This window comes from Hippocampus bargibanti, linkage group LG17 (genome assembly GCF_051943395.1).
Source record: "Hippocampus bargibanti isolate YZ-2025 linkage group LG17, ASM5194339v1, whole genome shotgun sequence".
In the NCBI taxonomy this organism is placed as follows: domain Eukaryota; kingdom Metazoa; phylum Chordata; class Actinopteri; order Syngnathiformes; family Syngnathidae; genus Hippocampus; species Hippocampus bargibanti.
Window position 1 is genome coordinate 10,019,694 of NC_142750.1, and position 23,065 is coordinate 10,042,758.

General features: G+C 44.0%; 1 protein-coding gene across 5 annotated transcripts; it reads right to left on the bottom strand.

Moving 5' to 3' along the window:
* Positions 1-8: 8 nt before the first annotated feature.
* LOC148885659 (xylosyltransferase 1-like) lies at positions 9-22,966 on the bottom strand. Of its 5 annotated transcripts, XM_089018574.1 has the most exons (13): positions 22,796-22,966; positions 21,110-21,182; positions 20,866-21,013; positions 13,862-14,270; positions 11,475-11,653; positions 11,206-11,408; positions 8,768-8,848; positions 8,492-8,708; positions 7,433-7,609; positions 4,844-5,112; positions 3,038-3,233; positions 2,630-2,966; positions 9-1,269 (listed from the first exon to the last, which is right to left on the bottom strand). In XM_089018574.1, the coding sequence occupies exons 1-13, from the start codon at positions 22,947-22,949 to the stop codon at positions 941-943; spliced, it is 2,772 nt and encodes a 923-aa protein (XP_088874700.1). In that variant the 5' UTR covers positions 22,950-22,966; the 3' UTR covers positions 9-940. The 5 variants fall into 5 exon arrangements, with proteins under 5 accessions (XP_088874700.1, XP_088874699.1, XP_088874701.1 ...); XM_089018573.1 differs by having other exon boundaries at positions 20,866-21,182; XM_089018575.1 differs by lacking the exon at positions 22,796-22,966 and adding an exon at positions 22,385-22,541 and having other exon boundaries at positions 20,866-21,182.
* Between the last annotated feature and the right edge of the window lie 99 nt (positions 22,967-23,065).

The window sequence follows — 23,065 nt, forward strand, 5'->3', positions numbered from 1 at the left end:
GATGTTTTTCATACGGGTTGTTTATTTTGTTGCCAAAATTGTTGTTTGAAGGCGTTTGTCCATGTGGAATACAAAAGGCACTGCTGTGTGCAAGTGACGACAAAGAGCAGCGACCAAGAAAAAACACATCTTTTCAGTTCTTAACAAGTATGCAACATAAATAAACATACATTAGTTTAAATTTCTCATCTTAAATACACAAGTCAAAAAATGTGAGGCAGCTTGAAATCTCACAGTGTTCTAATTTTCAGTCACTTTCTACTTTTGCCTGGTCTTTTTCAATCATATTTTTCTGAGAATGAGTCTCACAAAGGGCTCCTTTGAGGCACGCTGCGGCACTAACAGCAAATAAATACTTTCTCGATACATTCCAAAATAAATCAATAAATATTTTTGCGTCTATTTTGTGCCTAACTGAGCACTGGCTGTTCCTTTGGAGCACAACACTGGAAAATGCCCCCATCCACACCGTCACACAAACACACACCGTTTTTTTTTTTTTACTTATTCGCCAATCATGAAATAAATAAATTAAAACGATCAATTTTCAATTCTTCTGATGGAAAAATTTCTGCATTGAAAAACTGTGCTTTAGATTCTTAATTTCATAAAACCAAAAATATGTGTTTGAATTGAAAACAAACAAAATATCTAATGATCCTTTGTATTCTATCATTTAGAATGAATAAAATATTAACAATAAATAGAACATGATCAGATTACAGTAAATCACTATTAAATGAGATCAAATAATGAAACATAGATTTATAAATTAAAAAATGCACCTGAATGAATATTTTAGGAAGATGTGTGACATTAAATGACATAATATGAAAATGAATTAATAAATAAAGGTGGGAGCCAAAATCCACCCCGACAATCCAACTGGAAGTGAGGGCACACGGACCTTCAAAATAAAAGTGAACAAAGGCTCCTAGGGCTACCTGATGCGTCCGTCAGGCCGAGCGGGCCCCACTTGGGATTTGGGATCGGGGCTGTCCGAGCTCCAGGCGGTGCGGCGGCACTGCGGCAGGGCGGGGCAAGCGGCGGGGGCGGGGCCTGCGCCACATACACCTGCCGCCGCCCAGAAGCCAGTTAGGAGGTGATCCAGCCAGCGGCACAGCGGCGCCCCGGTCAGGCCGGCGTTGGCCTCCGCTTCTTCCATGGTGGACAAACTCAGCGGCAGACGGAGCACAGGGTTCAGCCCGTGAAAGCTCTGCTCCATGTACGAGCGACCCGACGGGCCGCCGTGCGCCGCACGAGCCTCCTCTGCACACACACAAAATAAAAACCACGCTATCAAGATAGTAGTGTCGTGTTGATTTGTTGTAAGTTTGTGTTTTTCATTGTTCAGTTTAAAGGTCACATCAATGGTGGGGAAAAAATGGAAACAATTTATCTTGCTTGATTTCAGTTATATATGTACAGTGAAACCTCAACTTACAAACACCTTATCTTACAAACTTTTCGTTTTACAAACGTCAAATTTATGAAAATTAAACCTTATAATAAGCACTATTTTCATGATACACACCCACCACGGCTGGCGGAGTGATCTTCGGCGGAAGCACACGACCGAACAGCACCAGAGGTTAAGTTACCAACAGTCCTTATGGAAGGTGACTCTCCTTCCATAAGCCATCAACGACCATCAAAAAGGTAAATGAAACTTTATTTTACAGCAGTTTATTTCTTTAATTACAGTCGTCATGTAATGCGCCTCTCTTTCCAAACAGCAACTCCCTTTGACCTTCGACCTGCAACGCCATTCCATCAAGCCATAAATGACCATCACAAATGCAAATAAAGTGATTTTATGATACAATGCAGTGTATTTCTTTCATTACAATACAATAGCACATTTATTATACATAGAATAAGGTATGTTGTGTGTAGTTTTAAGGCTTATTTAGTTGAAAAGTATATTTTATGGAAACCTGGGAATGGATTATTCCCATTTTAATGGTTTCTTATGGGAATTTGTTTTTTGAGATACACTTTTCACCTTACACACTCTGTCTGGGAACCAATTAAGTTCGTAAGTTGAGGTCTCACTGTATTTATTTATATACATTAGAGTCTTGTTATATCGATATCGGTTATATCGATAGTACTGCTTATTACGATGCTATTTCTATGAACTCAAGGAGAAAATTTACATGCCGCAGGATCGGATATATCGATAGTCCGGTTATATCGATATTTTTTCAGACTCCCGAGAATATCGATATAACGAGACTTTACTGTATTTGTGTGAGTATTTATGTGCTTATTTACTTATTTGTGTGTGTATGTATTTTTTTGTGTATTCATGTGTTTATTTCTGTGTATTTATGTATTGTGTTCATTTATGTGTGTATTTCTTATTTGAGTTATTTATGTGTGTACTTATGTATTTGTGTGTTCATTTATTTGTTTGTTTGTTTATTTATATATTTATTTATTAGCATATTTATGTAATAGTGTATTTATTTATGTATTCATTTGTGTGTGTATTTATGTATTTGTGTTGATTGATTTATTTATGTGTTTATTTAATGATTATTTATTTGTGTGTTTTTGTGTGTTTATTTTCCTCTGGCCTTCGACCAGGGGTGTGTAGACTTGTGCGCTGTCGTTGCATTCTGACCTGTCGAAATGGGCCGCCACCGGCGGAACTCTAGAGGGGCGATGAGAAAGCGCGTCTGTCCGAGTGGACTCCAGCGGTTGAGGACCCGAAGGGTCCAGACGCCAGGTCGCAGCGGCGCGGCCAGTGGAGGGCGGTAGTGAGTGACGTCGGCTCCGGCGTCCACGTGGATGTCGTAGGTGGCGGCGATCACGTTGGTGGGGTCGATCCACACCACCGTCGCCGTCAGGTTGGTGGCGGCGCGGCTCCATCGCTGCACCGCCGACACCTCGTCTTCGGGTCCCAGCGGGCTGCCGCGCCGCCGGAACATTCGCTCCTTGGGGTCCCAGTCCGCCCCCACCTGCACGCACGCCCCACAAACACTCGATGATTGACGTTCACGTTTCTTTTTTGGATGCATTTTTTTCTAACCTGAATGTGCTGCAGCCTGTTGGCAGGGTTGAGGGGTTCGGCCAAGCTGAAGTGGTCCTGAGGGGTCACCCAGGTCTCCAAAGTCTCCGTTCGGGCGGAGGCTCGGTTGACCGCATTGTGGCGCACCAGGTAGCCTTGGAACCGGTCCGACATAAAGTACATATGCACGGACGTGGGGTGCCCCGTCGTCTCATATCTGCAACACGCACGTGCGCACATTGGGAGTGATGGGCAATTATGCAAACATTTTCCAGCTCGCAAACAGACACGTCTTTAGTCGTTCTGCACACGCGCAAACTTGAGGTGATGAGAGTCATGTACATTTTTACAGTTGTGAAAACAGAGCAGTCTTTCTTCAAAACACACACACACACACACACACATACAGGAACCACAAGTCCAGCCCAAACATTAACAAGGACTTTCTTGTCACTTATGAGGGCCCCCAGCCCAAATATACGCACACAGAAACTTAAGGTCGATTGTGTGTGTGATGTGAGCAAAAGTTAGCCAACGTACGCCAACATTGGCATCAGCGAGACTAGAAAGTCAAATATCCAGTGGTGGGCTGTCAGGCCCTGCTTGGCCTTCTCTGCTGGCCTACAAATATCTGAATCACAGACTAATGTGAATTCTATTTTGTCCATGAATTCTTGTTGAAAAAAATCAAAATTGTCTTTCAGCTTCCTTTCATTACTTTTCCCCAGTTGATCTGCTTTCAGATGTGTGTTTTTGCCAATCTTTTGTTACAAGGTAAGAAATTGACCTGAACGCCTTCACAATCAGTTCTGCAGGTCCTGGCGCAGAAAATATGTGTCGATAAAAGTGTTGCTTTAACCAATCAGAGTTTGAGTTCGCAACCCTGGAAGGCGCTGGAAACGTTACAGTTTTCGCAAACTATGACTGGCTAGTCACAAGCCATTCATTGCCCCTAGTGAAGAGCATACTGGCCAGAGCTAGCGCACTGTATCTGTAGCGAGCTGCATAAGCAAATATGTATATTGTTGTGTTGATTTAATAGCGGTTTTGTCAACACACAATGGCCGAAGGTGGAGAAGAATTGGATTTACAGTAAAGTCTCGTTATATCGATATTCAAGGGAGTCCGAAAAAATATCGATATAACCGGGACTATCGATATATCCGACCCTGTTTGCATGTAATTTTCTCTCTGCGTGCATAGAAATAGTATCGATATAACCGGGACTATCGATATATCCGATATCGATATAACGAGACTTTACTGTAGTTGGAGATTTACGATTAAAGCCATTTTCAAGACTGACTTCTCAATAATAGATTAAGGTTGGCCAGCTCAGAAGCTAGCAAAAATAGCAAACAAGATTGCAAATTTTATGAGGTTACCATGAATTCATACAGTCATGGTAAAAATTCAAACAGTTCAATGACAGTATTTCTTAAGTCACAAGTTATTTCCTGGACAACGGCACCATCTAGTGGTCGTGTAATATCACACCGCACTCGCAGCTGATTGATTTCGACGTAGGACTACTGAAGGCCAAGGAGTGACATGCATGGCCCATCACTGCAAATATCCCATGACATTGAACTCACGGGCAAACATTGGATAAGATTGAGCTCCACCGGTGAGTTCACTGTCATGGGCCATTTTTGCGTCGAGTCACTGATCGAATGTCGCACTTGTTTACGGTTACTTTGTAAAGTACAGTCTTGGGAAATAAAATATTCGCAAATTAAGATACGATTTGAAATTTCGCAGAGCCTTATAGCAACATTTGAAATGTGGCTTAAAAGTTAAACACCAAATCATTTTGCCTTTTTGTACCTGCAGCTGTCATTGGCGACTCGTCCTCGCAGTGAGGCGGCGGCGCGCTCCAGGCCCAAGCGGGCGAAGGCGTGGTAGTGGGTGAGCGTGGAGTCCGTTAGGGCGTCGGCGCTGTCCGTGTCCCATTCGTAGATGTTCTCCCAGTATGCGTTCAGGCCCGGCAGGCTCGGCGCCGGCGAACCAAACAAGTGCGCGTCCAGCTGGTTGATGATTTCCTGGCTGATGCTAGCTTCGAATTTCCTGGCGAAGAAGGTGGGACGCGATGTTTGCTGCCAATAGCGACGAGAACAACAAAGAGGAATTTAAAAGATAACTCGATGGTGAATCGTTGTGTGTTGCACCAAGACTATTACCAGCAGACTACTACCAGCAGAAAAATCAGTCCATTTCCACAGAGCTTGGGCGCCATCTTGTGCATTTTCTCGGCGCTACATTGGAGTCCTGATGGTTCGAATTGATCCAGAAGGACTTCTTTAATCGATTGCAAACATGTATGCTTTCCTCTTCAGAACTATTTGAATCATATTCATAACTGGATGAGTAACAAGAAAGCATCTTCTCTGAATCTGAAGCCATTGTTTTGATTCTCGAGCAAGGCAAGACATCCTGGCGTGACGTCACGAACAAGGGGGCGGGGCCTTCTGAAGCTGCATTTCCGGGGTCATTTTGAAGTTGTTTTGGGACACTAACTCATTTTTATTGGTGTTTTGCATTTGACTAAAAATATCAGCCTGTGTGTTTTGGGTATTTTAGATGCTATAAAACGTTTTTCTGATGTCAGTTAAGAAACAGAAAAATGGTGTCGGTTGTCCTTTAAGTCCTCCTTGCCACTAGTTGGCACTACACTATGATTGCACACATTTGCTAACTATCATGTGCTTCAGAAAGAAAGATAATCTTAATTCACAATTATCTCTCCATGTGTTTTATTATGGTGTTAACCATGTTTTACGTTAGTTAGTATAAAAACACATTGTATTATTTTTTTTAAACATATATTATTTTACAATTTTTCACTTTGAATAAAGGTCTTTATTTAAAAAAATATATTAACTCATTCACTGCCACACGATGTGTAAAAATGTGTCCACTCCAGTGCCAGGGTTTTTGTCATTGACCCTGGAATTCCAGGACCCACAGAATATTGAGTTTCAGGACTACATCAACATTCAATGCAGCGTAAGAAACCTTAGACTCTCTTTTTGCATCAGAAAAAAATAGTTAATTCATAAATTATATGGGTCTGGAGTTATATGAGCTTGAAAACAACACATACTTTTGATTTATATAGCGCTTTAACAACAGCTGAAGCTGGAACAAAGTGCTAACATAGAAAAAAAAAGAGAAATCCCCCCCTTGTGGAAGGGGAAAAAACAGCCATAAATCTGGCCAATTCTTTATAAGCACCCAAGCAAGGAAAAAGAAAACCCCAACTAATTCGGGAATGGTGGTCATATTTTCTTCCCAAATATATTTGTGAATGGCAGTCAATGAGTTAAAAAACTACCTTAGGAAAAAAAGCAGCATTTTTCCCACTGTAGTTTTTCTTACTCAATTATACATTCATCTATACATACAAGATAAACTACGTGAAGGCCGAACTTAAGTGAATTCTCCAACTCTTAATTTTTGTGAAAGGGCAGTGTTCAGGTTGATCAATTTTCAAATATTCATCAGTGGCGCGAGTTCAAGACCCGGTCCGGCCTCCCTGTGTGGAGTTTGCATGTTCTCCCTGGGCCCGTGTAGGTTTTCTTCGGGTCCTGCGGTTTCCTCTCACATTCCAAACACATGCATGGCAGGCTGACTGAACACTCCAAATTGTCCCTAGGTGTGCGAGTGCATGGTTGTTTGTCTCTGTGTGCCCTGCGATTGGCTGGCAACCAATTCAGGGTGTCCTCAGCCTAGTGCCCGAAGACGGCCAGATCGGGAAATGGATGGATGGAGTTAAATATCCCGGTGGCGCCCCCAATGGCAGGAAGCAGTAGTGCAGGCCATGGCAGTCAATGGACTTGTGCTAATGATGGGTTGGAAGTTCGGAGGCCTCTAAAAATACAGCAGCTGCTTCCTGGATCAGCTGCCAGCGCCCAGAGGCCTATAGCTCAGGACGCACCGCTAATTCATCAAAGCTATTCCCGGCGCGGCTGGAAAAGTGCACGCGACAACACACACGGTCTGCGCTTAGCCTTTCTTTTTTTTTGTTAAATACACGCCCATAAATATCTAAAGATGACCAACACTCGCTATTGGTAGACATCTGGCGCACCAAAATCATCATGAGCTTGTCATCACAAAAAAAATACCACTTGTAGATAATCATTCATATGACCACTTGAAAGCAAAGTAGCAGGCTTCCTGTATATTGCCGAGCTTTTAAATACCCTTCAAAACAACGACATTCACAGTGAACGGCAGTTTCAAAGTAACACAGCTAACTTCCTGTGTCTTTTCAGGTATTCCACAGTACCAAAAATAAAATAAAAAATTCACCATAATGGACACATCTGGTAAATCTGGCAACTTTGGAAGTACGTCAGGATTTAGCAATGTAAATAAAAGACACTATTTTGTGTGCATGACACGAGGAGTTACCAGCAAGCGCGGCATGTCGGCGGGCTGGAAATCGTTGGGCGAGCAGCCGCACCAATCCACGATGTGCTTGTACTGACATTTGCAGCCCAGTTTGCGGTTCCAGTTGGTCAGCCGCAGGTTGTTGTCCACCATGCTGCCACAGAGGGCGCTGTTCTCCAGAACCGTGTGGTAGAACGACTGCAGGGGGTCGGGGGGGGGGGGGGGCAGCAGAGAGCACATGATGGAGGTCAAGTGAAGCTTCTAATAATAATAATACATTTCATTCGCTTTTCAAAACTCTCAAGGTCACTTTAGAGTCACAGGATCAGTTTTTCTGTGGGTGAGCAGCGGCAGCCACATGCCCCAGCGTTCACTCAACCCAGAAGTAACTCAAATAGATACAAAACTAGCTAGCTAGCTACCAGATAGCTAATAGATAGCAAGGTAAGTAGCTAGCGAGCTAATAGATAGCTAGCCAGCTAACCACCCAGCTTAGACGGCAAACGGGTCGGTCGCCTCATTCAGCCTGTTGCTGGGATACATCCTTAGTAAAGATTTTGACGACAGTGAGGTTTAAATCTTAGCTTAATTAAATAGATGCTTTGAAAGAGGAGTAAAAGAAGCCTTTTTTTGTAAAACAGCAAAACCCTTCACTAAATGGCCATGGTGGTTTAAGGTTTAATTTAGGCCGTGCTTACAACAGACTTCTAAGGTCATTACCACGTAGGCTTTGTCATGCTAATGAGGTGATACCAGTGCAAATGAGGCAATCAGACCCATGCATAGTCATTAGGGGTAATCAAACAGAACAAAAAAAGTAATCAGATTAGCTTCAGGGAGTATTCTCTGGCTTCCCCAACCCGAGAGCAAGGACCTATCAGAGCAGAGGTCTGGCACAGCCACCTCTGTCCATTAGGGATATACATAGGGTCAGAGGTATCAGCACAACTTTAGTTTGCTGACAAAGCTCTTCGGATGAGGATTGGAACTTTTTCTACGATGGACCACTCCTGTAGAGCGTACACAGACGTATCCCCGAAATGTTTTCCTGTCGGGAATGGGGCTCCTCCCCAGCAATACCTCAGCAGGAAGCAGCGTGAAGGTGTAGAATCGCTTCAAGCCAGAGACCAGCTCATCGGTGGATCGCACCACGTAGTCGACGAAGGCTCGATTGAGCAAGAACCAGTCGGAGCCGCCGTCCACTGAGACGCCTTCCGGGATCTTGCGGTCTCCAAGCCGCCACATGTGTGTGTCGCACTCCAGGAAGAGGCGGTCCAGGCCCTGCTTGCGGATGAAACTGACAGCACTGATAATAAGACGACGGTCAACTCAACCTGGGACGGGGGAGTGACTCACCGGGCATTGTCGCGGCCGTGGGACTTGATGAAGTTAAGGTGCCGATGTTTGGACAAGAAGGCCACAAGCTGATCGTTGGTTCTGGAGGACAAAGCGGATGTGAGGCGACAGCTAATCACAACGCACAATAATAATAATAATAATAATAATAATAATACAGTGATACCTTGGCTTACAAACTTAATTGGTTCCCAGACAGAGTGTGTAAGGCGAAAAGTGTGTATCCCAAAAATTAATTTCCCATAGGAAACCATTAAAATGAGAATAATCCGTTCCCAGGTCTCCATAAAAACTTAATTTTGTACTTTCTAATTGTCTAAGCCTTAAAACTACACAAAATATACCTTATTTTATGTATAATAAACGTGCTTTACCTGGGTTGCTTTTTGCATCACGTGTATAGATGGCTTGTGCGGGTTATTTGTGGAGCCTGATTGATGGGAATTTTAACCTTGCAGTCTACACTCTGCCTTTGAACTATCAAAGTTGAAACGAGTCCAAATGTCACTGTTTCAGATCCATTTCGTCACTCTCTCTCTGTCGTCTGCCTGTCTCTTTAATGTTTAAACCATCTCCCCTCACTGCTGCGTTCTTGACCAATCACATGGCTTTAACAGACGACTGGGGGCGGGGAATAGAGGACCAAAACAAGCCGGCGGCCATTTTCTTTTAGGAGAACGGGCTCGTTCGCGAACGACACATCACTAATTGTGGCAGCTTCGTGTGTATCCCGAAAAATTGTTCGTATGCCAAGGTAAAATTTTCATACATTTAACGTTTGTAAAGCGAAAAGTTCGTAAGCCAAGGGGTTCGTAAACCAAGGTATCACTGTACATTCAATTTATAAGCGCCTTTCAAAACTCGCAAGGGCACTTTACAATAACACACAAGTGACAGCCAATATCGGCTTTCATACCAAAATACAAAAAACAATGAATTAAAGTCATTGAAAATCAATTGAGAGCAAACCAATAGACGGGGACCATACTTGGAAGTGAAATGGAATCAATTAATGTTAGAAAAACAAATGCTGTTAATGTTAGCAGGGCTTTAAAAAATCTATTTGGAAAAAGGGTCATGACAAACTGACTAATAAATCACTAACAATGATTAGGAGGACAGCTCGACAACGTGTGTGTGCCTCTTTTTTTGCAAGCTGAGGGCAGCAAAAATCAGTTTGGTCGAGATGTATTCAGTGGTTTGTTGCTTGGGGCAGTTGTTGGCTGGCGACCAGTCTGTCCTTGGTCCAGCCCTGTGCCGCTTTTGGAGTCGATCGACATGCAAATGACGTGACCAATCCAATGACCTGATTTTTGTTTTGCTGCCATAACCGCTACGAGTGAGTGAGCGGTCAATATGAATACTGTGAATTTGTCCTGTGTGAGTGTACGGCACATCATTTTGATCAAGTACGGACACACAATTTCATCTTAACTCATTCACTGCTAGACGATGTGCAAAAATGTGTCCACTCCAGTGCCAGGGTTTTTGTCATTTTTTGCCACTAAAATTGCTGGACCCTCAGAATATTGAGTTTTAGGACTACATAAACATTCAATGCAGCGTAAGAAAGCTCAGACTCTCTTGTTTAATCAGAAAAAAATAGTTAATTCCTAAGTTATATGGGTCAGAATGTATTGAGCTTGAAATGGGGGCGGCTGTATAAAAGGTAAATGCTGCCCCCTCGCGGGAGGGAAAAACATTGCCAGAGGTCTGACCAGTGCTTTATCGGCACCCCCCACAAGAAAAACCAAAACCCGAACAAATTTGGGAATGACGCTCCACATCATATTTTCATTTCCCAAATAAATTTAGGAATGGCAGTAAATCACTTAATAAAACAATCACATTTATTTCACAAATGTAAATATTTGAATTACTTTCATTCAACATTCCCATCAAAATATTTTAATGAAAGGAAAATATAAAAAAAAAGTGATAAATTTTGTGGAGCGTTTTAAACACATTTTGAAAGTACCCTGAATGTACCAAGTCAATGCACACGTGACATGTGTGCCCGCCCTCCTCCATGAGAGTGCTTTTTAAAAACATGGCCGGCGCTGAAGCTAATGCCAAGGCAAAATCCCATGTTTTTTTTTCTGTCATCGCCCAGCCTGACTGATATATCACAGTCGGGAATCTGTGAGCTGACATTTGCAGTGTTCTGTGAAAGGAGTGCGCTTATCTCAGGATTGTCTGTCTTTTACAGCCTCAAATTTAAAACGACTAAAAATAAGGTCTCAAAAATAACTGTTCTCGCATATTTACACACAGAAAACCAGAGTGGAATTTTAAAATACAATACAATACAATACATCTTGATTTATATAGCGCTTTAATAGCTGAAAATGAGCTAAGTGTCTTCAGCGTTAGCCATGGGAATGTATGAAAAAGAGCCACAGAGGTCACATGAACTCGTAGCATCCCGACTGGCTAACCTGACAGGGTAATCGGCGGCGCTCAGGTTGACGAAGAAGTCCCAGGACCAATCACGCATGTCCAGGAGGTCTTCCATGGCGCGCAGGTACATGCCGAGTAAGCTGGCCCCGCCCCAAATGGTAGCCATCCGCCACGGCGTCACGCGCACGTTGGCGTACTGGCCGGCGAGCAGCGTCACCTCACGGTGCAGGAAGTCCGACCTCTGAAGGGGGCGACATGGCCGTCAGGTCAAGGTGCGCGTCGGCATGTGGGTGCGTGCGGGCGTCACCTGGTCCACGTGGATGTAATAGAAGTGCGCCGTGTGGTATATGGCCTTGAAGAGGCGGCGGAACTGTCGCGAGGCGCGCCCGTGCACCACCAGAACGAAGGCCAGGCGCACCGGAGACGCCGGCGGCCAGTCCGAAGCATCGTCCTCCTCCTCCCATTGGACGTTCACGCTCACTTTACCTGCCAAGGGGAGACGTCAGTCGGTCAGCTTTTCCAAAAAGCTTCCTGCATTCATGTCCATGATTCGGACATGCGTTTGATGAATGTCCACTCAATTCAGTTCATTCAAATCCATCCACTAACTTTTATTAAATCACTAACATACGGTATTGACTTCTATCTGATAACACAAATAATTGAGACTCAAATATTGGTAGACATTTAACATTTCAAAATATATTCCCTTAGTTGGTTATAGTGTTTGCTTTTTTGAATGTTGCTGTGCCGATGACCATTTTGTATTTGGGAGCTTTTTACTGAGCGAGTTGCTTGTTCTGTGCCACAAAGGGACATATGTCTTCTTGTGCCGGTCCCAAGCCCGGATAAATACAGAGGGTTGTGTCAGGAAGGGCATCTGACATAAAAGCTTGGCCAAAACAAACATGCGGATCAAACCTCTCAAGATGGAGGACACTGATTTGCTGTGGCGACCCCTTCAAGGGAAAAGCCGAAAGGAAAAGAAGATTCCCTTAGATGGTTATCTTTTTTTTAAACACAAAAAAATAATGAAATAAGAATTAAGGATTAATATGCATTACTAAAAAATAAAAGTAATTTAAAAAATTAACACACCCACAATTTTTCTCTTCATTACTAATTAAATAAATGCTGAGTTGACGAGGAGCGTCAGAGCAGACCGGCGATGCGTATGTGGAACTGTCGCGGCTTGGAATTGAAGCGGATTGACGTAGGACAGGAGAAAATTTCTTTTCGGCAATGGATGCTACAGCTTTGTGTTTGCTTTCAACATTTAGCTTGTAGCAGACGTACACATTCCACCATGACGTCCCTGATGCACTGGTGAAAAGGACGCTTTGATCCTCTCCTCTTCCATAAAGAACTGCTTGATACCACAAAGAGGGTGCAGAAAGTGTTTTTGATTAAATGACTGTCTGTGTCTTTTGTGTTGTGTCACATTATTTAGTTTTTTGTTGTTGTTTGGACTTCAATATGGCGCCGGCAGAGTAGCTGCCGTTACAGCAGCTCCAACATTTTGTTTTTCTACTTCTTCCTTTCCTTTCATCTCTTTGCTGCTGTGAAATGTAAATCCACTACGAGACTAATAAAAATTAATCCAATCCAATCAATCCCATCCAAGTACACATGAACAAAACCTTTTTTAATCGAACCTACGGAATCCTGGTCATCTCTTCTGAATACTGATATGTTCAATATCTCTTGGAGCAGATCGTGTTATATATGTAATCAACTAAATATGTGAAAAATTATGAACCAATTTTAACTAATTAATGATATTCCTCAGATTTTACATCCAATTTTTCAATGTCATCCATCAATGAGTGGCCCCATGTCTCCTAAAAGATAATCACCCCCCTCCCCTCCCCCCCTTGTTCTATTCCGATCGCCGTACCCTCATTGGCTCCAATGTTTGTTCATCTGTGTCATTCACAACACGTGTTGCATGACTGCTGTGGGCTTCCAGGGCGTGCACGGAGTTTGAGGTACAGTACCGTCACCACTAACTACAGGTTGAACCACTGTGGGGAAAAAAAGGGGGGGGGGCAGCAACGCCCCTCCTTCCATCAGCCACCATCGGCACCTCCGCCGCCTGTCCATCAAAGTCGTGTCAAAGCCGAGGCTCCCACCCTGGTGGCTCCCTGAGTTGTTGGGGAGTGGGGTGGGTATTCTGGTTTTAGCTTTAGGTGGGGCTTGCGATTAAAAAAAAAAAGAAATAAAAAAAACGCTGGACTGACATGGAAGTCATTAGTCAGCACATCCCAGAATAAGCGTGTGCGCGATGAGGGTGTAATTACGCCGGAGGAGCTCACATGCGCTCGTTCGGCTTTTCTGTTCGGACAAAGGACGCGGCTGCACGGGATGGGCGTGGGGGCATCTCCCCCAACACAAAACCTTGGCCTGACAGAGAAATGCTGCCATTGGGTTATTTGTTGAGCTCCTCATTTGCTGACAGAAAATTCACTCAGGACTGGTTGCCAGTCAAGTTCCCCCAACCTTTCCTGGTCTATAAATGACATATTGGCCAGAATCCTGAACACCATCAAGAAATGCTCGGCAGAATTGGATACATTATTGGATCACAGAGGTCAAAACCAATACGGTGGCGCAGCATTTTGCTGTTATGCTGCACCCAGTCATTTGAAAACGACTGTGTGTGTGTGTGTGTGTGTGTGTATGTGCTCTTCTCACCCTGCAGGGGGCAGTAGGTGGGCAATTTAGCAGGCATGAGAAGGTTGTCCTTATGGCGGCAGTAGACGTCGGCAATCCGCTGACGACACTCGCGACTTTTGGCCCGTGACAGCGCCGAGATGACTTCCTTGCTTCCCATCTCGCACTTGGACGCCGGCGACGGGGCGGCGGATGCCGTCCGCGGATTCCTCGGTCGGCCACCCGTTCCCACCCGAGGGTGCGCGATGGCCCGCTGCGCTGTTTCGGCGCCAACGTTTTGCGCTTTGGTGTCGGGGAGTCGCCGCTGCGAGCGCTCTGCGGGGTGACCGCCGTCCATGTGGTCCAAGTCTTTGGGGACCGAGTTCTCGTTGTTGTTGCTGTCCAGGGACGGGTGTCGCTTCTCTTTGGGTCGGTGCAAGCGGTAAGCGTCCTGCGGGGGGAGACAGAAAGTCTTGATTTGTTTCATTTATGAATCAACTTGAAGGAAAGCAGCCATATTTGGTGGGGCAAATAGTTGCATGGGCCAATGTGACTTTGTCTGTTTAAGGCTTTAAGCCAAGGGTGTCAAACTCAAGAACTAGTTCGCTAATTTAAAGTGAAAAATAATGACTATTATTGTTGTTCTGCCCCCATAACCGAGTTAAATTATTGTATTGCATGTTAGATGAGGTACTCTTATTTTGAAGGCCACTTTAGACAGGATGTTTTGACAGCCATTTTGTTCTGTTCTTCGTAAGCATATGTGTCACCATTTTCATCGAAAGCCATCTGCTCTTTTTTGTCACGCCTTCGACATCACCGTCCATAAGTTTATGTATAGATATAAGAAAAGATTCATATTTGTTATGTATTTAGTCAAAATGATTCTGTTCGATGGGGAACTGAATGATGATGCTATCGACTCGTTCGCTAGTTGAGTGCGCAAATTGGCCCTATCTTGTCATGCTTTTTTCAATGTTGTCAAGCTAATGTGAAGATCGGTTAGCATGTGCTAATCTCGTCCTTTTTCCTGCTGTGTTTCATAGTTTTACTCTGTTCATATTGGAAATTTGCTGAATGAATAGGCGCTTTGAAAGCTACATTCCGACTATTTTTCAAGAGGAGTTAGGCTCACTTGAAGACTATTGAAGTTTGAGACACTAAGGAGAGCAGTACAATTGTGTTTTATATACAATTTGAAACGTTCGAACTTTAACAAGCATGGAATTTCACAAGTTTAATTCACTTTTGCGGGCCGAATAAAATGATGTGGCGGGCCAGATTTGGCCCCCGGGCCTTGTCTTTGACACCTGTGATTTAAGCATTCAAAAAATAAAATAAAACATGATTTTTTTTAAATTTGGAATTATGCGTTTCTTTGACCATTTAAAAATCCTACATATACGTCTGGAAATCATTTTGAACAAACTGGATGTACAGAACTCAATAATAACAATAGATGACCTTTGACCCCGGCTGTGCAGGGGTCACACTGGTCCACTCAATGATAACCAACTTGACTTTCGCTCAACCCACGTGACTTTGGGGGTCTATTTTCATCCGCATGATCCCGATATCTGTCCTGAGTGCCGGTCGACGTGTTGAGGACAACATACGTGACACGCGCATGCACACGCACGGGGGTTTAAACATCTGCACCACACGCGAGCATTCATGAAGTCAATTGCATCCTCAGCTCGGAGGAATGACGGGTGGGGCGAAAAAAAGAACGGGGAGAGGTTCTGCCTCACAGTGCAGAAGTTCTGGGTTCAAATCTGCCATCTGGTTTTCTTCTGTGAACGCAGGTTTGTCATTTGATGATTTTCAAGCTGGAGCCGCTTCGTCATGTGCTGCCCCCGCTGGTCGGAGGCCAACACTAACACACATTCTCGCACACACAAACACACACACACACGTGTGTACAAAAAGTGCCTTAAGTGAGAACAGTGGGGACATTGACGTCGGTTGAGATGTTTGGCTCAAAAAGTTTTCAGCCGCAGCGGCCTCACCGCCTTGCTTGCACAACTCCCACAAACATCTCACATGGACGCACACGCTTGCGCGCAAAATAGAGCAGGCGAGGACAGTGCTGCGATTTTGTTTTAATCAGATGAGCCAGCTCATTCATTGACGGGATTGTAAAAGAGTTCAAATGTTGCTGTTGTGATTTTGGTCTTTTCCAGTCAAGGACCACCAAAAACAGACAACACAAATCTTATCAATGGCGTGGACTTTTTTAAAGATTTTTAGGAGGCCGGCATTGAGGATGGTTGCGGCCAGCTTGTCTATCAATTTCAACTTTGTGATAAGTGGCGAGCGTCATGGATGATTGACAGCATCCGATCCAAAGCTTTGGATTGGTCAATGAGACGGAAAAGATTGAATTTTAGCATCTCGCTCCAATGCAAAACTTTTTCCCGTGACCGTCTCCTTAACTCGACACGCCGACATGAAAAAACACAAAGCGGCATTATGAAAAATGCTTACGTGGAGAATAAATGATAATCCCGCCGTAATCCCGGCTCATCTGTCTGGTGGGAAAGTATCTTCTTCTTCTTCATCCTCGCTTTAGGCGTCCATTTAGCTTTCGGATCACTAAGCAGCCATCTGTACAGCTTTTACTGCCTACATTGGGACTTGGCATAACCCAAGAGACAGATCGTTTTAAGAGTTATAAAACTCTTTGGTCATTGTCAGGGTATTTATTGATGGACAAAGAATGGACTGGTCGCATGTCAATGTCCACTTGCAAACAATCTATTGATGTCAATGTGAGGAGACAGACGATCACTGAAAAGTTATGTAGTCATCCACATGTTGCGGCTACTGGTCCCTGCTGGGTCAGTGTGGCGTCGGGTCTATTGTTGCTGTGGCAACACAATCAGTAAATGTGCCTGGTGACAGGTCCGCGGTGCAAGGGATCCTGAGAGTGCAAAACAAAGGCCAGAGAAGAAGGGTCGGTCCACGGGGTAGGTAAGTGCCAATGCTCGGCCAAGGGGGCTGTCGCCGAGACAACCCACAAACAGCTTCCAATGACCTTTCATGATGTCACTCGTCACGCATGTTGTGGTCTTTGCCTTGGAATGATGATGGCGCCACTTTCACCTCACTCTAGGCCTGTTTCAAATCTGTCATTTCTTGCAAAAATTCTTGAAAAAGTCATAGCGTAACAGCTTAGTAACAACATTGCTGATAACAATTAACTCAATCGCTAACATTCCCGGGAAATGAAAAGTGTGACATGGTGCGCCATTCCCAGATTTGTTCGGGTTCTGTTTTTTTTTTTTGCGGGGGGTGCCGATAAAGCGCTAGTCAGACTCTGGCAATGTTTTTTCCCTTACACAAGGAGGCAGCATTTGCCTTTTGTCCATGTTAACGCTTTTTTACAGCTTCAGCTGTTGTCAAAGCGCTATATAAATCAGCATGTATTGTATTTTGCACAGTTGCCCCCATTTCAAGCTTATCTCACTCCAGACCCGTATAACTTAGGAGTTAACTAACTTTTTTTATGAAAGAAGAGACTAAGGTTTCTAATGCTGTATTGAACACACATTGAGCACACACACATTAATTTCATCTGTGCTGTATGTCATGCATATTAGCATATTTGACAATAAAGCTGACTTTGACTTTGACTTGACTTTGAATGCTTTTATGTAGTCCTAAAGCTTAATATTCTGTTGGTCCTGCAATTTAATTGAAAATGACAAAAACCCTGGCATACATTCTTGCACATCGTCTAGCAGTGAATGAGTTAATTTGAACTGTTTCAGTCAGTGATTTAAGGCCCATCATTCTACTAAAATGGCCCCTGCTAAAGTGACCACTCATCTTCTCCCAACTATGGACAGCAACACTCGAGGAGCCACCGTGCAATTTATCGTAATGCGATTTCAGAGCTTTGTCATGTTACACGTGGAGTACCACAGGGATCTGTACTTGGCCCTCTTTGGCTCAGCATTTACATGTTACTGCTCTGTTGCATACGATATAACGGCAACATTAGTTTTCACTGTCATGTCAACGTGTCAAAAAGCCACATTATAGTGCCAACTACATCATTGGAAGGGTGACTCAAAATCCCATTTTTCTTGCCTCAAGTATTCGTGGTTGGTATCCGCGGCCTCAATGAACCTTCAATACCTTCAAATCAGGCAGCTTGTCGGCCCAAAACCAATACCCGTGTGAAAAAACCAATACCCACAGCGATATCATCACTCACTAATGACTACAACAGACAAACAAAAAATATCGACAAACAAGAGAGTGGTCGCCAGTCGCTACACAATATCAAGGCACACACAAAAAAAAACTACTGCACTGGTCACCATGTGAAGTCAGACCTATATATAGAAACAATTGACTGGTCACCAGTCATTGTCAGCACAAGTCAAAAAACAGCCGATTGGTCACCATTCACGTCTAGTACACATAGAAACTAATAATGACTGGTCACCAGACACTCTAATGGCACATGGCGACAAAGAACGTCTCTGGGTAACACCACTAAATGAAGCTAACGTGCCAACACAGGGAGAGAAAAAAACACTTGAGGCCATAACCACTCACCTGTGAGACACTAACCACTCAAGCAACGTGCTGCCCGAGTCAACCACAAGATACAAATTGTGTGTTTCGGAGGCCTCCAGGAAACTCCCAACCGCACCTGACATTTACGGCCCTTAGCCGACAGATGGGCGTCATGTTCATCTCTTGGTTGAGCGGCATATCACAAAGCATCATGCGAAATTGGCCATTCATAAGAAGGACAACCGACGTCTCCGGACAAGTTGTGTCCATAATTTGTAAAATGGCTTCAAATGACTTCTACTAAGCGTATTTTACAAAGATTCCACAACATATAGCTATGTTTTACGTTTTAAGAGTCGCGCTGAATATTCCGGAAGTCTTGTTTTTGAGTTAGGTGATGAGTCTGTACGTGACGTCACTGAAGGAACGCCCCTGACTGAAAAAAAGGACACATTGTAGCAGTCCTTCCATCACGTCAATACTTGTTTGGTCTGAAAAACCTCGTGTTGCACCTGAAAGAGCCAGACGAGGGTGTCCAAGCTCCATATAAGGAATTTATCAGCCTGTGGAAATGGGCTGATTCATTCCTCACAGGAGGTCGGTGGCCATTTTCTGCCTCTTTTTGGGTGATACATTTTCCCCCATTGTTGCCTCAAGATATCACGGACTAAATTATTTAATCGATTGCAAAACATGAATGCTTTCCTCTTCAGAACTATTTGAATCATAGTCATAACTGGATGTGTGACAAGAAAGCATATTCTTCGAATCTGAAGCCATTGTTTTGATTCTCCAGCAATGCAAGACGGCTTGGCGTGACGTCACGAACTGGGGGCGGGACTTTCGGAAAATGCCCAATTCGCAGCTCAATTTTTTTGCAGATTTTGGACACTTTAAGTCATTTTTATTGGTGTTTTGCATTTGACTAAAAATATACTGCAGTTTTGGGTATTTTCGATGCTATTAAACGTTTTTCTGATGTCAGTTAGGAAACAAAAAAGTGACGTCGGTTGTCCTTTAAGGACCACGTGTCCACCAATTTGTTGAAATCACCGATGGAGTCAGCGCGTTTTTAACCCCCCCTCACATCAAACTTCAAACAGCCCCCGTGTCTCGCTTGTCACGCTTTTACAACTCGCATCACACGCACACACACACACACACAGACACACAAAGGGAAGATGAGAGGGAACGGCCTTAAGCATAATGAAAGGATGTCAGAAGGGATGACAGCCCCGCCCTCGCCTTCTTCACCAAAACCAAACAAGAAGCAACGATGCAAAACCACAAGACTTTGCTCTTCACCTGGGAGGGACTCCCGGGCGCGCTGGGAAATCCTCCAGTTTGACTACAACCCGCCGGCTTAATGCTAATGCAAATGTAAAACACCAATGACATAGCATATCCAGAGTAGTTTTCTAATAAGACAATATTGCTAAATTACATTCAAATAATTATTTTTTTTCCTCAGCAAAACATAACTATTAATAACAATATAAGGGTCCAGGGACTTTCTGAACAGCTAACAATGAATTTAACACCAGTTTGACTTCAACCCGGCATCTTAATGCTAACACACAATGTAAAACACCACAGAAGCGCTAACTAAAATTAGCATCTCCACAGTATTATTCTTTTAAGACAATAATATCACTAAATAAAATTAAAATAATTACATGTATTTTTTATTTTCACCAAAACATATCAATTAACAATGGAAGGGCCTGTGGACTTTCTGAACACATGAATTTGACACCAATTCTCCAAAAGGTACCCTGCTGGATAAATAGGGTACTTTTTGATAATGTTACAATGGACTGTCACTATCAGATATTTTGAGGATCTATTATTCTATTATCAAAATAATCAATAAAATAATAGATCAGATAAAAAATTATCGCATTTATTATTCAACCAATTACTCTGATCACATTTGAGTTTGCATTGATGCAGGAGTGCCCAAATACATGCCTGGATGGTTGCTTTCCTCTCTCTGTTTTAGATTATCGGGTACCCAAGTTGGGTACCAAGGACCTCTTATCAATCCTGTTTTAGATGTTTCCTTCCTCCAAACGACATCACTCAAATGATCAGGATCGTATCAGGGTTGTACAAAACTTGGTGATAAGATGATAATTTGAATAAAATGTGTTGGCCATGCAGGGAGACATCTAAAACCAAACACGCTTGACAAATTTGATTACTACTTTTTTTCAGTAACTTCAGCATGCATTCCAAAAAAGAAAATATTTCGACGGGAAAAAACCCAGATTTATGCCAATCGGCTATCATTCGAATGTCATAAATCACCATTTACACCTGTTATGGTGTGTTGATTACAATTTTCCAACAGATCAATGGACTCTCCTTCAACCTGATGCCACGTTAAATTGCGTCTTTTCCTAATGGACTTCAGCTCGCTCCTTGCAGATGCCAAAGCACACGTGTAGCTGACACGCATCCAAGCACACGCACACGTTCAACCATCCAGCCACACGGACAAAGAGCGGACTTACGACTCGGAGCTTCTCCTTCCCGGCGACGTTAGCCAATTCACTTCTCCGCAGCAGTCCGCTCCTGTGCAGCTGCCCGTCGGCTTTTTCAGGGATGACGGCTCGTTTCTCGCGGCTCCTTCGCTCCCCACCAGACGAGCCGTCCAGGTTGCTGAAGTTCCACACCAGCAGAGTCTGGATGAGCAGCATGGCCAGCGCGAGGGCCGCCATCGACGACCGGGAGCGGAGGCGGAGGCTGAGGGCCAACCTGCGCGGACACGCGTGAGCCTTCATGGCCGCCTGGAAGCCGCTCTTGAAGCGGCTGCTGCCGGCGGGTACGACTGGGGGACGGCGGGGGAGGATGGGGGAGCGGGGGTGGCACGGCGAGGGAAAGAGGAGAGCGCGTCAGGCGAATGCCCTCGCGTGGCCGCCAGAGTCAAGTGCTCTCGAACGGTTCCAGTTAACTGGCACATGCAAGCATGTTCACGTCATCTGCAGTGCATTCACACAATTTGATTTTCCTTTGGCCGCGCTGATAAAAAAAAAAGGCAGGCAGGGCGTACATTTCTTCAGGACCGCAAACAAAGCCCAAAGGCAAATCCAATTCAATCCAAATACAGCCCACAAAACCCAACCAGTGGGGATAATGTGGACTTTTCAATTATAGCTTGAAGCCAATATCGTACCCTCTTGTATCTCTTGTACTTAGTCATACCACTCCTCTCGTAATTCGAATACTAAAAAAAGACGACTATTACTGCCTGTGCGCCGCCATGGCCGCAGCAACCGTGATTGAAACGTAACACGCTGTTAACTTCAAAATAAAAATCTGCCAAATCATACAATTTCGACAATAGCCTGACTTGCTTTTATTTTGAAGTTGTCTTCCGTGTTTGTGTGACAGCCAGCCTGACTGAACATATGATTTACCTTTTCACAGCTGTTCCAAATGCTTGCTCATCAACAATACGAATAACGAAATATTATTCAAATAATCATGAAGGACGCTAAGAAACACCTATATTTCGTTTTTCTACTTCTTTCCCCTTTCCTTTCATAACTTTGCTGCTGTGAATTTCTAATCAAATCTTAAAATGTATTATTTATGTTTTGTTGTTTTGACTTCAAGATGGTGCCGCGAGAGTGGCTGCCTTCACACCAGCTGCTATATTTTGTGTTTGTACTTCTTCCTTTCCTCTTACTTTCACAACTTTGCTGCTGTGAAATGTAAACTTCTTCACTGCGAGACTAATAAAGGCGAATCCAATCCAAAATTATCTAATCTAATCTAAATTAATTTTGCAAAATAAAACAACCACATATTAATGTTTTAGTTTGACTTTGCGGTTACTGTGGAGGCAGGTCAGAGGTTGTGGCTTGGTTGGATGTGGCTCGTGGACCATACTTTGCCCATGTCTCGTCAATGGGAAGGTGTTGGCCGTACATGGTGCAGCATGGTGGCCCGAGGCCAACGTTAATGTTTAGTCCCGATCTAGCTCGGACGTCATTTAGACACTTTCCTGGTGAGATGTTCTGGGCACACCTCAAGATTCTCTCACATGAGCTGGAAAAGTTGGCTTGGGAGAGGCAAGCCTGCGCTTCCTTGCTTTACGTCCTTGTCCCTTCCACCTGAATAAATTGGTAGTTTCCACGTGGGCTCCAAGAAGGATTGCTGGTGAGTGTTGTGTCTCTTGGACAGCCTAAAAAAATGTTTAAAATGACCTAGTTTCTGCCCTTCAAAAATTGCTCATCCAAGATCAAAAGACAGATTCAGGTGCACAATGTTAGCAAAATCATGCTTTGTTTTTGTTTACGGAATGGAATTGCACCTACTTTTATGATATATTGTATATGTGTATATATATGTAAATATACATATGTATTTTTTTTTTTCATGGATATCAGTCCAACTTTTACTCGAGGACAGGTGTTCTCACGACGGGAAGCCGGCTACCTTTAAGCGTAGATGCGCGGAGTGGGCGCAATGGTATCAAGAATGGCGATCCGACCGGGGTCCCACACACAGTCTTCCTCCAGTCCGCTGGGCACCATCCCGCAGTGGGGAGGCACCCAGGCGGTGTCAAAGACGGGGCCGTAGCGGTCGTCATGCCACGTCTTCTGCCGCGGATGCCCCTGGTAATTAATGGCAATCACGCGGCCAACGTCCACCGCTACCTTCAGCACCACCTTCAAACCATTCGTCCAGCACACAAGAACAAACACA

What these genes read in the sequence shown, in the direction of transcription:
- LOC148885659 (XM_089018573.1), bottom strand. Translation starts at nt 22,949, where the DNA reads ATGACGACCGCTACGGCCCCGTCTTTGACACCGCCTGGGTGCCTCCCC. An exon ending in CACCTACTGCCCCCTGCAGG is followed by an intron (nt 11,654 to 13,861) that starts GTGAGAAGAGCA and finishes TCCCCTTGGCAG; the next exon opens with GTAAAGTGAGCGTGAACGTC. An exon ending in CACGGCCGCGACAATGCCCG is followed by an intron (nt 8,709 to 8,767) that starts GTGAGTCACTCC and finishes CAGTGCTGTCAG; the next exon opens with TTTCATCCGCAAGCAGGGCC.